The sequence below is a fragment of the Myodes glareolus genome, chromosome 9, assembly GCF_982192425.1.
Source record: "Myodes glareolus chromosome 9, mMyoGla1.1, whole genome shotgun sequence".
NCBI lineage: Eukaryota > Metazoa > Chordata > Mammalia > Rodentia > Cricetidae > Myodes > Myodes glareolus.
The window spans coordinates 23,363,316-23,379,102 of NC_142034.1; the positions used below are offsets into that span (position 1 = coordinate 23,363,316).

General features: G+C 45.6%; 1 protein-coding gene across 1 annotated transcript; it reads left to right on the forward strand.

Annotated features, from left to right (window-relative positions):
• The first annotated feature begins 1,285 nt into the window (after positions 1-1,285).
• Positions 1,286-10,613, forward strand: Krt20 (keratin 20). Its single transcript, XM_048450745.3, has 8 exons — positions 1,286-1,770; positions 4,485-4,567; positions 6,493-6,649; positions 6,991-7,152; positions 7,331-7,456; positions 8,292-8,512; positions 9,162-9,199; positions 10,209-10,613. Exons 1-8 carry the CDS (start codon positions 1,360-1,362, stop codon positions 10,304-10,306), a joined length of 1,296 nt encoding a protein of 431 aa, XP_048306702.1. The 5' UTR covers positions 1,286-1,359; the 3' UTR covers positions 10,307-10,613.
• The last annotated feature ends 5,174 nt before the right edge of the window (positions 10,614-15,787 follow it).

The following is a 15,787-nucleotide window of genomic DNA, read 5'->3' on the forward strand; positions in this document are numbered from 1 at the left end:
AGCTCCAACGGCGTCAGGATGGTAGAAGCAGAAAGCATCTCCTGGTGGTAGCTAGCTGACTTCCAACAGGGAGGCAGGCTCCTGCATGCAACATACCAGGTATAAAAACTGGTTTCTCAGTCATTTAAAAATGTAAAAGCATTTTCAACCATTAGCTGATATTTGTAAGGTTTTTATGATAGAGTTTTCTTTTTTAGGAAAGGAAAAAGAAAACACCAAGGATGGGTTCTCAAGGCTCCTGCCCCAGCCTAGGAGTTCCTGGCAGCTGAGGGCTGCTGGGAGCCAAGAGGATTGAATTTTCTTTGAAGGAATGGCCACTGGCAGGTTGTCCACACCCCTATACAATCATAAGCACACAGGCAGCACTAACTAGATTCATAGGTTATTTTTAAAAGGGGGTATTGAAGTTGGATAGAAAATGTGTCGGGGGTGGGGGCTTCTGGGGCAGTCGGAGAGTGAAGTCAGGGTAGATATTATCAAGATACATTGTATACATATATGACATTTTCTACAAATGTTATATAAAGTACATTTTAACTCCAAAATCATCTCCACGTAGCCACTTATACTTGTTTACAAACTCACACATTCACCATATTCAATTCTCACACTCTGTGTGTCTGTGGTGTGTGTACGCACCTGCTTACATGCTCTGAGACAGGGTCTTATTACACAGCACTGGGCTAACCTGGTACTCCTCACTTAAACCAGGCTGGCGTCAAACTAGCAGTGACCCTCCTGTCTCTGCTTCCCAAGTGCTGGAATTACAGGTGTGCACCAGAACACCCAGCCTTGTCCAAGATATTTCAATAGACTAGGATATAAGATCTAAACAAGGATAAACTTAAAAGCAAAAAAAAAAAAGAGCATAAAACAGAGGTTCTGAAAAGCAATTCATCATTCATTCGAACAAGCCTTTGTTCTCACCAGTGTGACTTAACCATCATGACCCCACAGATATCTTGTTCAAGGCCTAAATTATTCATATAGATTGTAAATATTCTTTATTTGTATATGGGGACAATAAAAAAAAACTTGCCAGGGCAGGTGCAAGAGCTGAAAGAACACCCCTTCCTCATTCTTTTTGTTACCTGTGTTTATTAAAAAGAAATACACACCCCACCCCCAGAAAAGCCCTTAGGAAGCGCCTCTAGTGGTCATTTCTGGAATGAGCTGAACCATATTGCTGTACAGAAGGGAGGGGGAGTAGAAGGGTGGACTGTGTCACTCCTGAGGTGACATGGCAGCAGAGGAGGAGTGTCTCGCCTGAACTCTATAAAAGGTCAGCTGTACAGCGCCGTGAGACAGACAGGCTGTGCTCAAACTCCAGGCTGCAGGTGTCGCCTCCCAGAACCCCAAATGGATTTCAGTCGTCGAAGTATCCACCGAAGTCTGAGTTCCTCCTCACAAGGCCCAGCACTTAGCATGAGTGGCTCCCTGTATAGGAAGGGGAGCGTGCAGCGTCTGGGGGCTGCACCCAGTGTCTATGGTGGAGCTGGAGGTCACGGCACTCGCATCTCCGTCTCCAAAACCGTAGTGAGCTATGGCAGCAATCTCTCCAACGGAGGGGACCTGTTTGCTGGCAACGAGAAACTAGCAATGCAGAACCTCAATGACCGGTTGGCCAGCTACCTCGAAAAAGTGCGGTCCCTGGAACAATCCAACTCCAGACTTGAAGCCCAGATCAAGCAGTGGTATGAAACCAATGCACCTAGCACCGTCCGGGACTACAGTCCCTACTACGCTCAAATCAAAGACCTGCAAAACCAGGTAAGTCGTGAGGCCTGTGTATTTACATTTCTGTTTTAGTTGCATAGTAGATCAAGGGGGATGGGTGTATATGCTAGGTGAACCCAAACACATTAAGCAGACTAAGTTGAAATTTATAACTAAAAAAGAATGTATTTTATCAAGTGGTATCAGTGTAAATAGAATGAGTTTAACCCACACTTTTTTTTAAAATTTCAACCTAATTGCATATAAAATATGATAGTTTTATCACCCAAAATTACATTCTGTGTCTTTGCCATGGCTTACGATGTCAGGTCTTCATGGAGAATAATCTCATTTTTAGAAGAACTTCAAGGGTTTCTATGTGAGTTTCCCCCTAGTCTTCATTTACTTTGAAGACTCAAATCAATTTAAAAGAAATTTTTCTTTTTTCATTTATATAACTTTATATTTCAAATATCATCCTACTATGGGTATAAATAAAAGCAGAGTTCAGAGTGGAGATAAAATGCAGATATTAATGGTTTCTATACTGACTGACAGATGGGTGGTTGGATGGGTGGAAGGAATCATTTTTTATACAGCCCTCACTGTGTGTCCCAGGCTAGTCCAAGCTCTCACTGTGTATCCCAGGCTAGTCCAAGCCCTCACTGTGTATCCCAGGCTAGTCCAAACCCCCACTGTGTATCCCAGACTAGTCCATGCCCCCACTGTGTATCCCAGACTAGTCCTCACTGTGTATCCCAGGCTAGTCCAAGCCCCCACTGTGTATCCCAGACTAGTCCTCACTGTGTATCCCAGACTAGTCCATGCCCCCACTGTGTATCCCAGGCTAATCCAAGTCCTCACTGTGTACCCCAGGCTAGTCCAAGCCCCCACTGTGTATCCCAGGCTAGTCCAAGCCCTCATTGTGTATCCCAGGCTAGTCCAAGCCCCCACTGGGTATCCCAGGCTAGTCCAAGCCCCCACTGGGTATCCCAGGCTAGTCCAAGCCCCCACTGGGTATCCCAGGCTAGTCTGGACCTCATTACTCTCCTGCTCCTATCTCCTCAGCACTGGGATTAGCCACTAGGCACAGTTCTGATAACTGGACTTTTTTAATGCCCTGTTTAATTATCTGCTAACCATCACCAAGCATTTTATAAAGCACTTAGGCAATAATGAAATGTTCTATTGCCCCCAATTCAAATTTATTGCAATCCTATCGCAATCTGTTCCTGTGTCATCCAAGATAGGTGGGGTTCTCTCTCTCTCTCTCTCTCTCTCTCTCTCTCTCTCTCTCTCTCTCTCTCTCTCTCTCTTTTATAAACCCAGTGGAGCAGAAGTGGGAGACTTTGCTCCTGACTGAAGATGTCAAGCACGGCACACACCATTCTTATCTAATCAAGGAAAGCGGTCCTTTCTCTTTCGCTGATATTTAAAATCATTGCCCCTTTAGGGCAAAGGCCATGGAGTCCCTATGGACCTCTTTTCTTGAGCTGTATTACAGGCATCAGTGCAGCTTGACTCAGACTTCACAGAAAGGATCAGCTCCCGAAGCTGAGGTGATTACGCCACCCTCATCAGGGCGTTTCTTCAGGCTTTCCCTGAAGCACAGTCCGTGTAAGCCGGTTGTTCCCCAGCACTTCTCTCAAGGTTGATGCTTCTGAATTGACTTGGGGATTACCCACAATACCTAGGAGCAGCCGCTAGTGCCTACTAGCTGGAAGCCTCTCAAGGGACCTCTCTCCAGGAATAGCTACAGAAAGAGAAGGATCAGTCTAATGTTTTCTAGGAACAGACTCATAGTCCACATGCGTCTTAAAGAATACAGTGCTTGCCTTGCAAGCACGAGAACCTGAGCTTGATTCCCAGAACCACCCAGGTTAAAAAAAAAAAAAAGATTAAAAAAAAATTGGAGAATGATGGTGTGTGATCCCAGGGTTGGAAAAGTGGAGACAAACAGAGCCCTGGGGCTTGCTGAATTTGATGTTTCCAGGACAGTGAAGGATCCTGCCCTTCCCCAAAAATGTGGACTACACCCAAGGAATGACATGCAAAATTGTCTGTCCTCTGACCTCCACATGCATGCACCCGTGCACATGAACATGCACACACAGAGAGAGAGACTGGGGGGGAGGGGCAGAGAGAGATCCAAGATGTATCCATCCTTCTGCCTCGGTACCTAATTCCTACCAGATGGCAACTGCTCATTCACCCACTATTTCGTAGACACTAGCTGAGTACTGCACATCACACAGAGAGGAATGTGTCGGTCAATAAAGCGTTTTAGGTGGAATCAGGCGTGGACCAAAGCAACTATCACTCAGAGGGGTATAGGAGGAAGGCTGTGCAGAGCGACAGAAGCCCCGCCCCCTCAAAGCCACAGTGGCAGAGCCAAGAGGTGAAGGGGTGGGAGCTCACCAGGTGAGAATGGCTTCCAGCAATGTTCCAGGTATGAACAGAGCCACAGACAAGGCCCTTAATAAGGTTCCGTGACGTGAATGAGTTTTGTACGATCACAAGTTTCATTTTGTACGATCACAAGAGAACGGACCAGACGACAAGCCCTGTTCTAACTCTGTGACATGAATACCTCTGACTTATTCTCACGTGGACATTCTTGAAATGGACATCACTGCTGACGTAATTAGATTACGTAATTACGTAATTACGTAATGTAACGTAATTACAGTTGTCTCTGAGGGAAAATAAGATCACTGCAAACTCCTGCCCTGATGAAAATGCCATTCTTTCTCTCTCATGTTTTTCAGATTAAGGATGCTCAAATGCAAAACGCTCGATGCGTCCTGCAAATTGACAATGCTAAGCTGGCTGCGGACGACTTCAGATTGAAGTAGGTTCTCTAAATCACAGTAAATGTAGCATGTATGGGGGTGGGTTGGTGGGTTGGTTGGTTGTCTTGGTTTTTGTTTTTGAGATAACACCTTGCTATGCGGTCCACACTGGCCCCCAAACTCAGCATTCTCTTTACTCAGAACTACAGAAATCTGCCATCACACCCAGCACCATGGTAAATTTTTCTGAAAAAGAAATACCTATAGTAGTTTTTTCTCTTTTATTTAGAATGTATATGTGTATGTGGGAAGGGGAGGGGTAAGGGGGAGAGGGAGGGAAAGGAATAGGGAAGGAAGAGGAAGAAGATAGGGAAGCCACAGCACATGTGTGGGGGTCAGGGGACATTTTACGCTTCTCCCCTTCCAACACCCGGGTTCCAGGGTAAAACTCCAGATGTCAGGTGGCCAGCAAGTGCCTTTGCCTGATGAACCAGCTCACTGGTCCTGAAAAGGAATTCCGTTTAGAAGCCTTTCATCACACTGAGATGAGCTAAGAAACTTCTATTACATTACATCAGAACTGTGGAGCTTAAGGGCTACTAAAAGCTATGTGATCCTGCCCAGCACCCTTGGGGACAGACATCGCCCTCCCAGGATGCTAAAATTCGTTTACCACTATTGTTTCTGAACATCTCCCAGCAACTGCTATTGGTCTGGTTGGTCAGCTCCTGTTGCTAAAACAGTCTTTTTTAGTAACCCGGTTTCTGCTGCCTTTTCACCCACTAAACCTAACTCTATTACTCAGAGCAAGAACAAAGAAACCCAGAACTCCATTTCTGCACACATGCCCTTCTGTGATGTGAGAGCCACAGGTCTCCAGGGGGTGCCCCTCCCACGTCCCACCCATTGGTATGGGTGACTCCTATACCTTCCAGATGCTGGTGTTTTTACCATCCCATCCAGTTAACCAAAGAACTGGAACCAACCTATGATTAGTCCACTTCAAATACTGTTCACCTTCTTAGACACACTCACATGACCGCTCTCCCTCTGAATTGCTGAGCAATAGGGCTTCCTGGCCCAGTCTGCAGGGTGTGTCCACACTAAAGGCACTGCACTGTAGAAGGACAGGGTTTTGATGCTAACAGAGATGAAAAAGGAGGAAATTAAAGAGTAGATCTGAAGGGGACTCAGTTAGATTTGTGAACCCGGTCCTGCTTGGCCAGGGGCTGTTCTGTTATCGCTTAGGCTTGCTTTGGTGTATTAACTTGTGTCTTTGCCAGATGGTTGCAGAGGAAAAGAAATGACTAAAATGACACACATTGGACACATCTGTTTAACAAAATGATGAAAATAAGCTCACCCTGTAAAATTGATGTTTGGGTTATTAGTTTCTGAAGTGTTTGGTAAGGGGGTTGTTTGTTTAACTTGGGATATTTTTATTTTTTGTTGTTGGCTTGGCTTGGGCTTTTTGCTGTTTCCTGTTGTTTTTACAGTCCTTGGGATCAAGCCTAGGTCTTCCTATACATACACTCTACCATCCACCTACATTCCTAGCCCCTAAATTCATACACTTTTCAAAAGTGTAAATGAACAGAAATTAGATATAGATACAGATTCTTATATGAATAAACATTTGCCTGCATGTATGTCTTGCACCATGGGTGTGTCTGGTGCCCACAAAGAACAGAAGAGGGCATCATAAACCCTGGAACTGGAGTGACAGGTGGTTATGAGTCACCATGTGGTGCTGGGAATTGAAGCAGGGTCCCCTACAAGAGCAGCCAGTGCTCTTAACCACTGAGCCATCTCTCCAGCTGCTGTGACGGATTCTGTTACAGAGCAAATGATCTGGTTCCCAGGTTCTCATTCACTTTTCACAAACATGTGAAGGGGTTGTGATGAAGTGCAGGAGCTGATGTATCCCATGTTGCATCATCTCCTCCATCACGGCTGTTACACCTGCATCTTAATTCTTTCCCAGGTTTGAGGCTGAGAGGGGGATGCGCGTCACTGTGGAAGCTGATCTCCAAGGCTTGAGCAAGGTTTATGATGACCTGACCCTCCAAAAGACAGACTTGGAAGTTCAGATTGAAGAACTGAACAAGGACCTGGTCCTCCTCCAGAAGGAGCATCAGGAGGTAAGAGAGTCGCAGGGATGTTTAGGGAATGCTGAGACAGCTCCAGTAGCAAAATAATAAAAATGAGAGGAGAAGAAACAGGAAGAAGAGGTGATGGCAGCGGTGCTGACCATGACAGAGAGAATGTCAATCGTGCCAGCCACCCTAACTTCTTTGCATGAGGTTGCTCTCCCTTAAAAACCTGAAAGGAGTGGGCAAGACCCCAGGAAGCCTTCTTCCTGTTTTCTCTCATCTTTATTTGTGCCCAGTGAAGGATTCACAAGATCTATTATATCTTTTCCTCCCGGTCTGACCTGAGAATGTGCTTCGGACTAAACACAATCGGAATCTTACTCCCACAGGAAGTCGATGCCCTGCGCCGGCAGCTGGGCACCAATGTCAACGTGGAGGTGGATGCTGCTCCAGGCCTGAACCTGGGAGAGATCATGAATGAGATGAGGCAGAAATACGAAGTCTTGGCCCAGAAGAACCTTCAAGAGGCCAAAGAACAGTTTGAGAAACAGGTAATTCTCGAGTGTGAGCAGATGGGTTGCACTGTTCTCCGGGACAGAGCCTATTGGGTTTTTTTCTCTTTTTCTAGCCTTCTGCTTTCTTTCTCTTCTTCTTCCCTCTCCTTTTCTGGTCTGCCCTCCTCTCTTTTATGTCTCTCTTTGCTCATTTTCTTAATTCTTGGAACTTTAGAGCGCAGCCCTGCGGCAAGAAGTCACCGTGAACACCGAGGAGCTGAAAGGGACTGAGCTTCAAGTCACGGAGCTGAGACGCACCTACCAGAGCCTGGAGATCGAGCTGCAATCTCTCCTCAGCATGGTGAGCCCCTCTGGCCTCCCCTGCTCGGTCTAGTCTGTGCTGACCAAGGCCTGTGTTCAGAGCTCTGGAAGCACAGACTCCTGTGAGAAGCAACCTCTCCCCTTGCAGCACCAAAATGGAAATAGGTCCAACAGCTAATAATAACCACAATGCAGAAAGAAGCAGAGGAAGGGTCATGACCTGTACAAATGCAGAGGAAAGAGTAAATCTGGAAGATTCCACAGGGAAAGTTGAATTTATTCGAGATCTTACATCAAAAATGAGCTTTAAGTTAGGAAAAGAGTGGAGTCATCTCAGGCTAAGCAAGCGTCAGCCACCACAAGCTATGCCAACAACACTACCAAGATAACTCTATGGCGTTCTGCTTCCGGGGTCAGGATTAAAGGGACGTAGTCGTCTGGCTCATGTCAGTGTGGTAGAAAGCAGAAAGAAATAACTGAGCTGTGGGGCAACTCTTAGAATTGATTCTCAGGGGGAAGAAAAGAAGAAAAGGAAAAAAAGAAAAGGAAAGGGGAAAAAGCAAAACATCTTATCAGTTTTGCTTGCACTTCATCGAGGCAGGCATGATATCCTCCCAGGTCAAGGAAGTAAATCTTGATCTTGTGGCACAGTGCAGCACCCTGAAGGGACAGAAGACACAAAGCTCAAACAAAACAAGTCCAAGAGACAACAGGTGTAGCTGGCTGTCGGGTCTGTCTAGATGGGAAGAATCTACAAGCTTGAAAATGGGTAGTGATCAAAGGCTGCAAAAAAATTCTTCCCAAAAGACAAAACAGTTGTGTGGCTTCCTTCAAGGCAGCAAATAAGAAACACCCTCCTTGTCTGTCACTCTCAGAAAGAGTCTCTGGAGCGCACCCTGGAGGAGACCGAGGCTCGGTATGCCAGCCAGTTGGCAGCCCTCCAGGGAAGGCTGAGCACCCTGGAGGCCCAACTGATGCAGCTCCGCAGTGACACAGAACGCCAGAACCAAGAGCGCAATGCCCTTCTGGACATCAAGACCCGGCTTGAGCAGGAGATCGCGACCTACCGCCGCCTTCTGGAAGGAGAAGACATAACGTAAGTACCTTCGGATGTGTGGACCAGTTTGGTTGCAATTCTCTTTCACAGTCCTTGTTAAGGCAGTCCCCCGCACAAAGGCAATTTCACACACACAACGAGGAGATGGAACTATAGCAAATAGTCTAAAACACCCCAACCATCAGTAGCCTTTGAAGGAGGCCTTCGGGCAGGCCTGAATCAGAAGATAATGATACCGACGGCGCTTGTATTTATTCTTACTGAATGTGGAACTGGATGCACAGTAACTCATTCCACTGCTCGTGAATTAAACCACAGGCCACAGAGGCCCCTGGGAGCCAGTTTGTAAACGCGCAGAATTGAATCGGCTGCTGGCCAACATAAATCCAAGGACAGCAGGAGAACATAGATTTGAACGTCCATCCTAATGTTTTTTCTTCACTATAGACATTTCCAGTAGATGACAAGCAGGTCGGTTTTGGCACTGTGTGTTTTCCAAGCTAAAAAGTAAAACACTCTAGTGTTGAATAAGCATAGTCCAAGGGACAGAAGTAGGAAAATAATATTTAACCCCCATCAACCCAGACTTTGATCAACAAAAGGACATGGAGGGAAGTTCCCCAGCTTTGATGAGGAAATAATGCTTTCTTTCTGTTTCTTTGCTTTGGAAAAAAAATGACAACCACAGAACTACAGAGTACCAGCTGACCACTTTGGAAACGAAGGGTAAGTGTTCTGCCCTTGTGCACGGATTCTGTGACGCTGAAACCTCAGCAGCCCTCTGGCAACGGTCTGTCACTGAGGAAAGGTCAAAGATGAGGGTACTCAAAAGCACAGTTAAGAACCAGGTTTCTATTTATTTACTTAGTGGATGTTTGCATGTGTGTGTTCATGTGTGTGTGCCTCTGTGTGTGTGTGCCTATGCCACACTGTACATATGAAAGTCAGAGGACATGCATACCATGACATCCAGCTTGGAAGGAAGGAAGGAAGGAAGGAAGGAAGGAAGGAAGGAAGGAAGGAAGGAAAGAAGGAAGGAAGGAAAGAAGGAAGGACGGACAGACGGATGGAAAGAAGGAAGGAAGGAGAAAGGATGGAAAGAAGGAAGGAAGGAGAAAGGAAGGAAGGAAGGAAGGAGAAAGGAAGGAAGGAAGGAAGGAGGAAGGAGGGAGGGAGGGAGGGAGGGAGAAAGGAAGGAAGGAAGGAAGGAAGGAAGGAAGGAAGGAAGGAAGGAAGGAAGGAAGGAAGAGAAAACCTTGAGTTCCAGCACCACAACTCAGGTCTCCACACTTTTTTAACAAGCACTTTACCATCTGAGTTCTCACCGGTCCCAAGACATCAAGATTCTAAAAATCTTGTCTGCCATGTAAAGAATCCCTCCAAGTGGGGATCTTGGCACAATCACTAAGACAAGGCAATTTTCCTAGCCTGTGCTATTGCTCAGACAGGGATCCTGGCAAGGAAATATATAACTGAAATGTGGATTTCATTAGAGAATGTCTGTGTCTATCTGATGGGAGGAGGAGGGGATTCTATAAATTTGAGGAGAGTGATATATTGTCTGTGCTTTTTTATAAAGTCAACTTAAGGTTACACAAGAAAAAGAATAGGTTCAGGGCTCTTTTTTCCCCTAAGAAAAGGAAATTAATGAAAGCAGCAATAGCTGGAAGTGGAAAGGTATAGCAGGGTAGCCACCGGCCTGTTCCAACCTCTGATATTTCATACACACACACAGATATCAAGAAAACCAGGAAGATTAAGACCGTGGTGGAGGAAGTGGTAGACGGCAAGGTCGTGTCCTCTGAAATCAAGGAGGTGGAAGAAAGGGTATAGCCCGCTGCCGAGGGGAGGCTCTCCAGCTGAAAAGGAGAGAACGTGGCCGTCAGCAAACACCATCAACACTGCACAGTGATTCCGGCGGGATGGGGAGTCTACGTATCAGTCCCTGTAATTAAATGTAAATGTCCTCACTCTGTGCTGAAAAGTCTTGCGAGACCGAATCAGGGAGTCCCAGACTATTTAAACCCTCATCTCTGCCATCGCCATCCCAAGGCACCTTCATCACAGGCCCCCTCCTTTATCCTGAAGCTCTCAGTTGGAGGAGTTCTAGCAAAGCGCAAATAAACTTCTCTCTGTTGGAGTTTTGTGCTTCTTGTTTCTGAATTGCTAAGCCCAGCGGTAGGGAGTCCCTGAGTTCTCCAGGGAGGCTACTTCCTAGATAACCTCATCGGATTTGTTTCCTTCCAGCAGGTCTTTGCCTTTCCCTGTTGTCTCTGCCACCTCTCGTGGTTCAACTTAATTCTTTGAATAATTTAAAAGAATTTCCGGTCACAAATGCTGAACAGAATTAGAGCAAGGCACACGATGATTGAAATGGGACTCGGTTAAGGGCAAAACTAGACCAAAGGTAGAACGTGTCCTCTTTTCATCATAAGCTGCTGAACTCATTGACCATCACTTTATTTGATGAATCGTTATTTGATGAAATGTCTCTCATGGTTTTTTTGGGAACTGCTTTCATGAGATGCAACCACACACTGAGACATCCAGCTTTGTCGCAGGTGCAGCTTAGTGGCCTCCTGTGTGCCCATGGGTTGTACAATAACTACCATTAATCCTAGAACATGTCCATCACTCCCCAGAACAAGGCAATCATTCCCAGTAGACGGTGATTCCTGACCCCGACCTTGGTCCCAGACGTGTGCACACACCCACACGTACATACATGCACATGAACCCACACACATGTGCCCACACAAATACAAATATGCACACATACACATGAAAGCAGGGAAAAAAAGCCACCATAAGATAACACATACTCTTTTGCGTTGGAATGAAAAATAGCTGTTCTGTGTGTTCAAGTGAAATTTAAATCTGTTCCATATCATTTGTTTCCTTATTAATAGATTGATCAGACTTAACATTTGTTTTAAGAGTTTTGCAAATAAGTGATTTTTACTTAGATTATTATATGGAATATGGTTAAACAGTTCATTGAAAACAACCTAATATTTATTGAACACGGTGAGTCAAGCAGTGCAAACATTCCAGTTTCTCATTTCATTCTCACAATAATGCTACAAGCTGGAAACGATTCAGTAGACTCACATGAATCTGTCAGTGTCTAATAACTAAAATTTTCATGGGATTGGGCTTCATGAGATCATCTCCATCTTACATATGTGTATTGTACATAAAGACATGAAATCAATGTTTTCCCAGAATTAGAATTCACAATCACGGAGAATGGCTGAACCTCAGGGATATTTGTCTAATGCATCTTAAGTAATAAATCACACGACGAGTGAATGTAACTCCCTCTTGAAGTAGGCATATGTCCTTTGCTGCTGTTCTCTGTCATTTTCACTCGACAAATGGCCAGCAAGGCAAATGGCCATCTTCACCCACCCGCATGAGACTCAAGGCTTCACTAGCGCGGCTGAGTCAGGAAGCTAGTCCCAGCCGTGTCATTCTCCCGCGCTTTGAAGCAAGATTCACACTCCTGTGTCCCTCACTTTGCTTCCAAGTCACTGCAACTGGTACACTGCTTTTAAATACATAACAAAACTTTGAGATGAATTAATTCTATTTAACCCTCCAAGATACAAGCCAGAGTGGTCTAAAACTTTGGTCATGGCCCTGCGATTGGTACAAAAGCCCAGAGGAAGCTGATCTCTCTGAAACATAGGATGACACAGTATCAGAGGTCATAATTAACATCAAGATGACACAGTATCAGAGGTCAGAATTAACATCGAGCCCAGAGGTTACAAACCTAAAAATAAAAAATAAATAAAAATAAAAAAAAAGATTCTTGGAATCTACCTTTATGGTGTGGTTATACAATCATTATATGAGGTAAAACTGAGAATCTTAACTCAGGGTCATATCAGAAAATGAAGTTTTTTCCTTCCTCTGGCTTTTTGGTCTATCTCTGTTCTTTTGGTTTTATTTTTTGTTTTGTTTTTGCTTTTTTCCAAATAAACTTTCATAGAAAATAAAGGGAGATCACATGCACACAGAACCAACAATCTCCTCCTTCCAGCTGTGCCAGTACGTCAGCTCTGCCTGTTTGTACTTGATGTACAGGCTTAGAACCAAGCAGTGTGGTCCTGTGATGGGTACACAGCCCAGAGCAAGCTGGTCACTCTGGAACACAGGACGACACAGTATCAGAGATCAGAATTAGCATCAGGCCCAGAGACATCCGCTGCAGACCCTCTGCCCTCCCCTTTACTTATCAGGGGTCAGTCTCAGATACCTAACTACATCCCCCAAACAACTCTGGCATAAACCCTGGCTGGTGATTTTCAGTGTATCACATCCCCTGTGAACATGTGTTTTCTCTCCTCTGAGCTCACTGAAAGGTCCCGATAGCAGGGTATAATATGCCCTCTCGACCACACTGCACCTCCAGAACCCTCCCTTGCTTTCCAGAACAATTGAGGTCTGGGCTACAAAACTCAGCCTCAACCACACCCTTTGGGATTCGTGTTCTTCCCTCCTAGCCCAGAAGCACAAGAGAAGATACAAGCAACCCCCATTTTCTTCACCTGCTCACGGGATTTTAAAACACAAGGCACAGCAAAGGGTGTCACAGTGAAAGTGACCAGCGAACTAGAGAAAGTGTAAGTCTAATTTGCAGGAGGTGAATTCGGGTATAATTAGCATAGGCAGAGATCGGGGAACTAGCTGGCCAAGCCGCTCTGATGATTGTGAGCGGGTACTTACTAAAAATCTAAAGATTTATAAAACAGTGCATAATTTTCTCCGTTTAAATATTCCCTAAATTATGCAAAAACGGAAGGTATATAAGACACAAATATGTGTGTGTATACATATGTATAATATTACACACACATTATTGCAGTGCTGGGGATCAAATCCATGGTCTTATGCTTGCTAGACAGGTGCTGTGTACCAATTCAAGAAAACATACTGTGCGCTCTCTCTCGCTCTCTCTCTCTCTCCCCCTCTCCCTCTCCCTCTCTCCACTTTCTTCCCTTTCTCCCTCCTTCTCACTCTTTATGTCTCTCTCTCAGTTTTCTATGCATCCCAAGCTGACCTCCAACCTATGACCCTCCCGCCTCAGTCTCTCAGGTGCTGCTAATAGGAACATTGGCCACCATACCCAAAGGAACTCTAACTCTTGTTAGCAGCTCAGGGTAACCCTGGTCTTTTCTCTCTGCACCTCAGCTTATGCAATCACCACACCAACAAGCCCAGAATTGTTCTTGCCTGAAGCATCTCCACCTTTGGATCCATCTACATGGCTGTCAAGCACAATTACGGTCACCTCTAAGACCTCAAGGGTAGAAGCTGATGATTAGTACCAACCTCCAGGCAACTAAGCTAACAGGCACGCCATGGGGAAGGGGGCTGATGAACGCAGCATCCTGCCTTCAAGGACAGCCACTGAAGAAGAAATACGGCTCTTTCCAACTGCTGAAGTTACCTCCCCGCCTTCTTCTTAAGTTCAGAATAAGTTTTACTTAAGCCTTCCAGAAAGCAAGGCAGTACCTTTTCACAAACACATTTAAACAAATCACAAAGAAGTCTTTCAAGCAGAACAACTCTGGGTACAACAGGAAGTTTTTTAACCAAACAATAGGCTGGGGCTCGGGATAAAACATCAGTTGGATGCCTGATCTCCACTTAAGAAGCCAATGGGTTCAGGAGAACACACGTGTAGAACATCGATGTGTTTTATGGAAGTTTAATATGGATATGGAACGAAACTATTTAAAATACACATATAAGCATTAAGGATGTGAAGCACACATGTCAGCACAAAATGGGCTCCAAGTTCAAGAATACATGTTAGTCATAGCCCACTCTTATGTGCTCCTAACTAAGCGGTGATTTTGGTTTGGATGCATCCCTTTTGATTCTGTAAGCAGATAACAGCCTCTGTCTTATGTCTCTAGTGGTAGAATGGAGCTCCTCAGCCTTGGGAGAGTGTTGCTTGTGAGTCATAGTCAACTACAATGCCAGTCACTTACGCTTTATAATAAATCAGGACGTGAGCCCAGAGGACAAAAACCCAAACTAAAGACACATTTGCCTATTCACTGGCAGAATTTCACATGCTGTCATTTTTCATAAGTCATTTTGTGGGTCTTGGGTTGTACCCTAAGAAGTTCCAGGAAGGACAGAGCCAGGGCTCCTGGTTGGTATGTAGGAGAGAACTCCAATCCACAATTGGGGAGGCCAGAGTCACTTTGTGTTCCTTCCAATTTCACAGAGAGCAGCAACAGGGCTGCCCTGTGTGTAGGATACACTGCAGACACAAATGCTACCTCTGCCTTAAGTCAATGTCCCGACCTTGAGATGATTCCATTGTACAATGGGATGAGAGTACCACCATGGGAGCTCTCGGAAGCACAATGTCTGTGACCCGCTTGCCTGGTTCAGTGTCTGCACAACAGCAAGAATGTGAGCCCTGATAACAGTTCAAACAAGGACGAGCTCAGCCCATAAGCCTGGGACATAGCATGAAGAAAGCCTTGGTGAAAGGCATCTATCTGGGGCTGCAGGTCTTGGTATTCCCAATTAACAGCTCCGCATTCTCCCAACAAATGAAGCTAGTGAGTTGCAGATTCTCTCATCAAACCTTGGCTGCCTGAGGTTGCTGATCCTTCCCACGTTCACAGTAAATGGATAACTTCTGCAAATCTTGTGCTTGGAAGCCCTGCTTGTTCTTCGTGACTGTGTATAGGTCGGGAGGAGAATGTATCCCTCGCCTGTGTTCCTTATTTAACAAGGTGAAGGAGAGTTGTAATTGTATGTCACTATGGGCTCAGTATTCCTGACCCCAGGAAAGGGATTTGAAAAGGTGTCGGTCTATTTGATCCTAGGTGTTCCTTATGGAGGACTGCCATGAAGCTCACCTGTGACCCTCCGCATCTGCCCCTCAGCCCCCAAAGGGCAGCTCCAATTGTGGCCTGGTATGACTCCAGATTCAAGATTTCCCCTCCAAGAAGGCTGGATAAGGGCAAATACTCTCCGGGTCTTAGGGGGCTATGGATTCAAGATTCCCCAGAGGAGGAATCTGGGGTGCAGATCTACACTCTACCACTGTAAAGCAAGTACCGACCTCGAGGCCAACTCTGATGCCATAAAGGCCAGAGGAAGAAGTGTTCTCTGGGGTCAGGGTTCCCAGGAAAGGCAGAGATGCTATTAAACGCTCTGCTTGGGGCAACCACGCACCAGAGCCTTCTGGGCACCTGCAAATGTTCTCACTAAGATGGAGACAGTAAGACCTCCACCCCCATCTACTGTGCCAGAATCCATTAACACTTGTGAATCCTG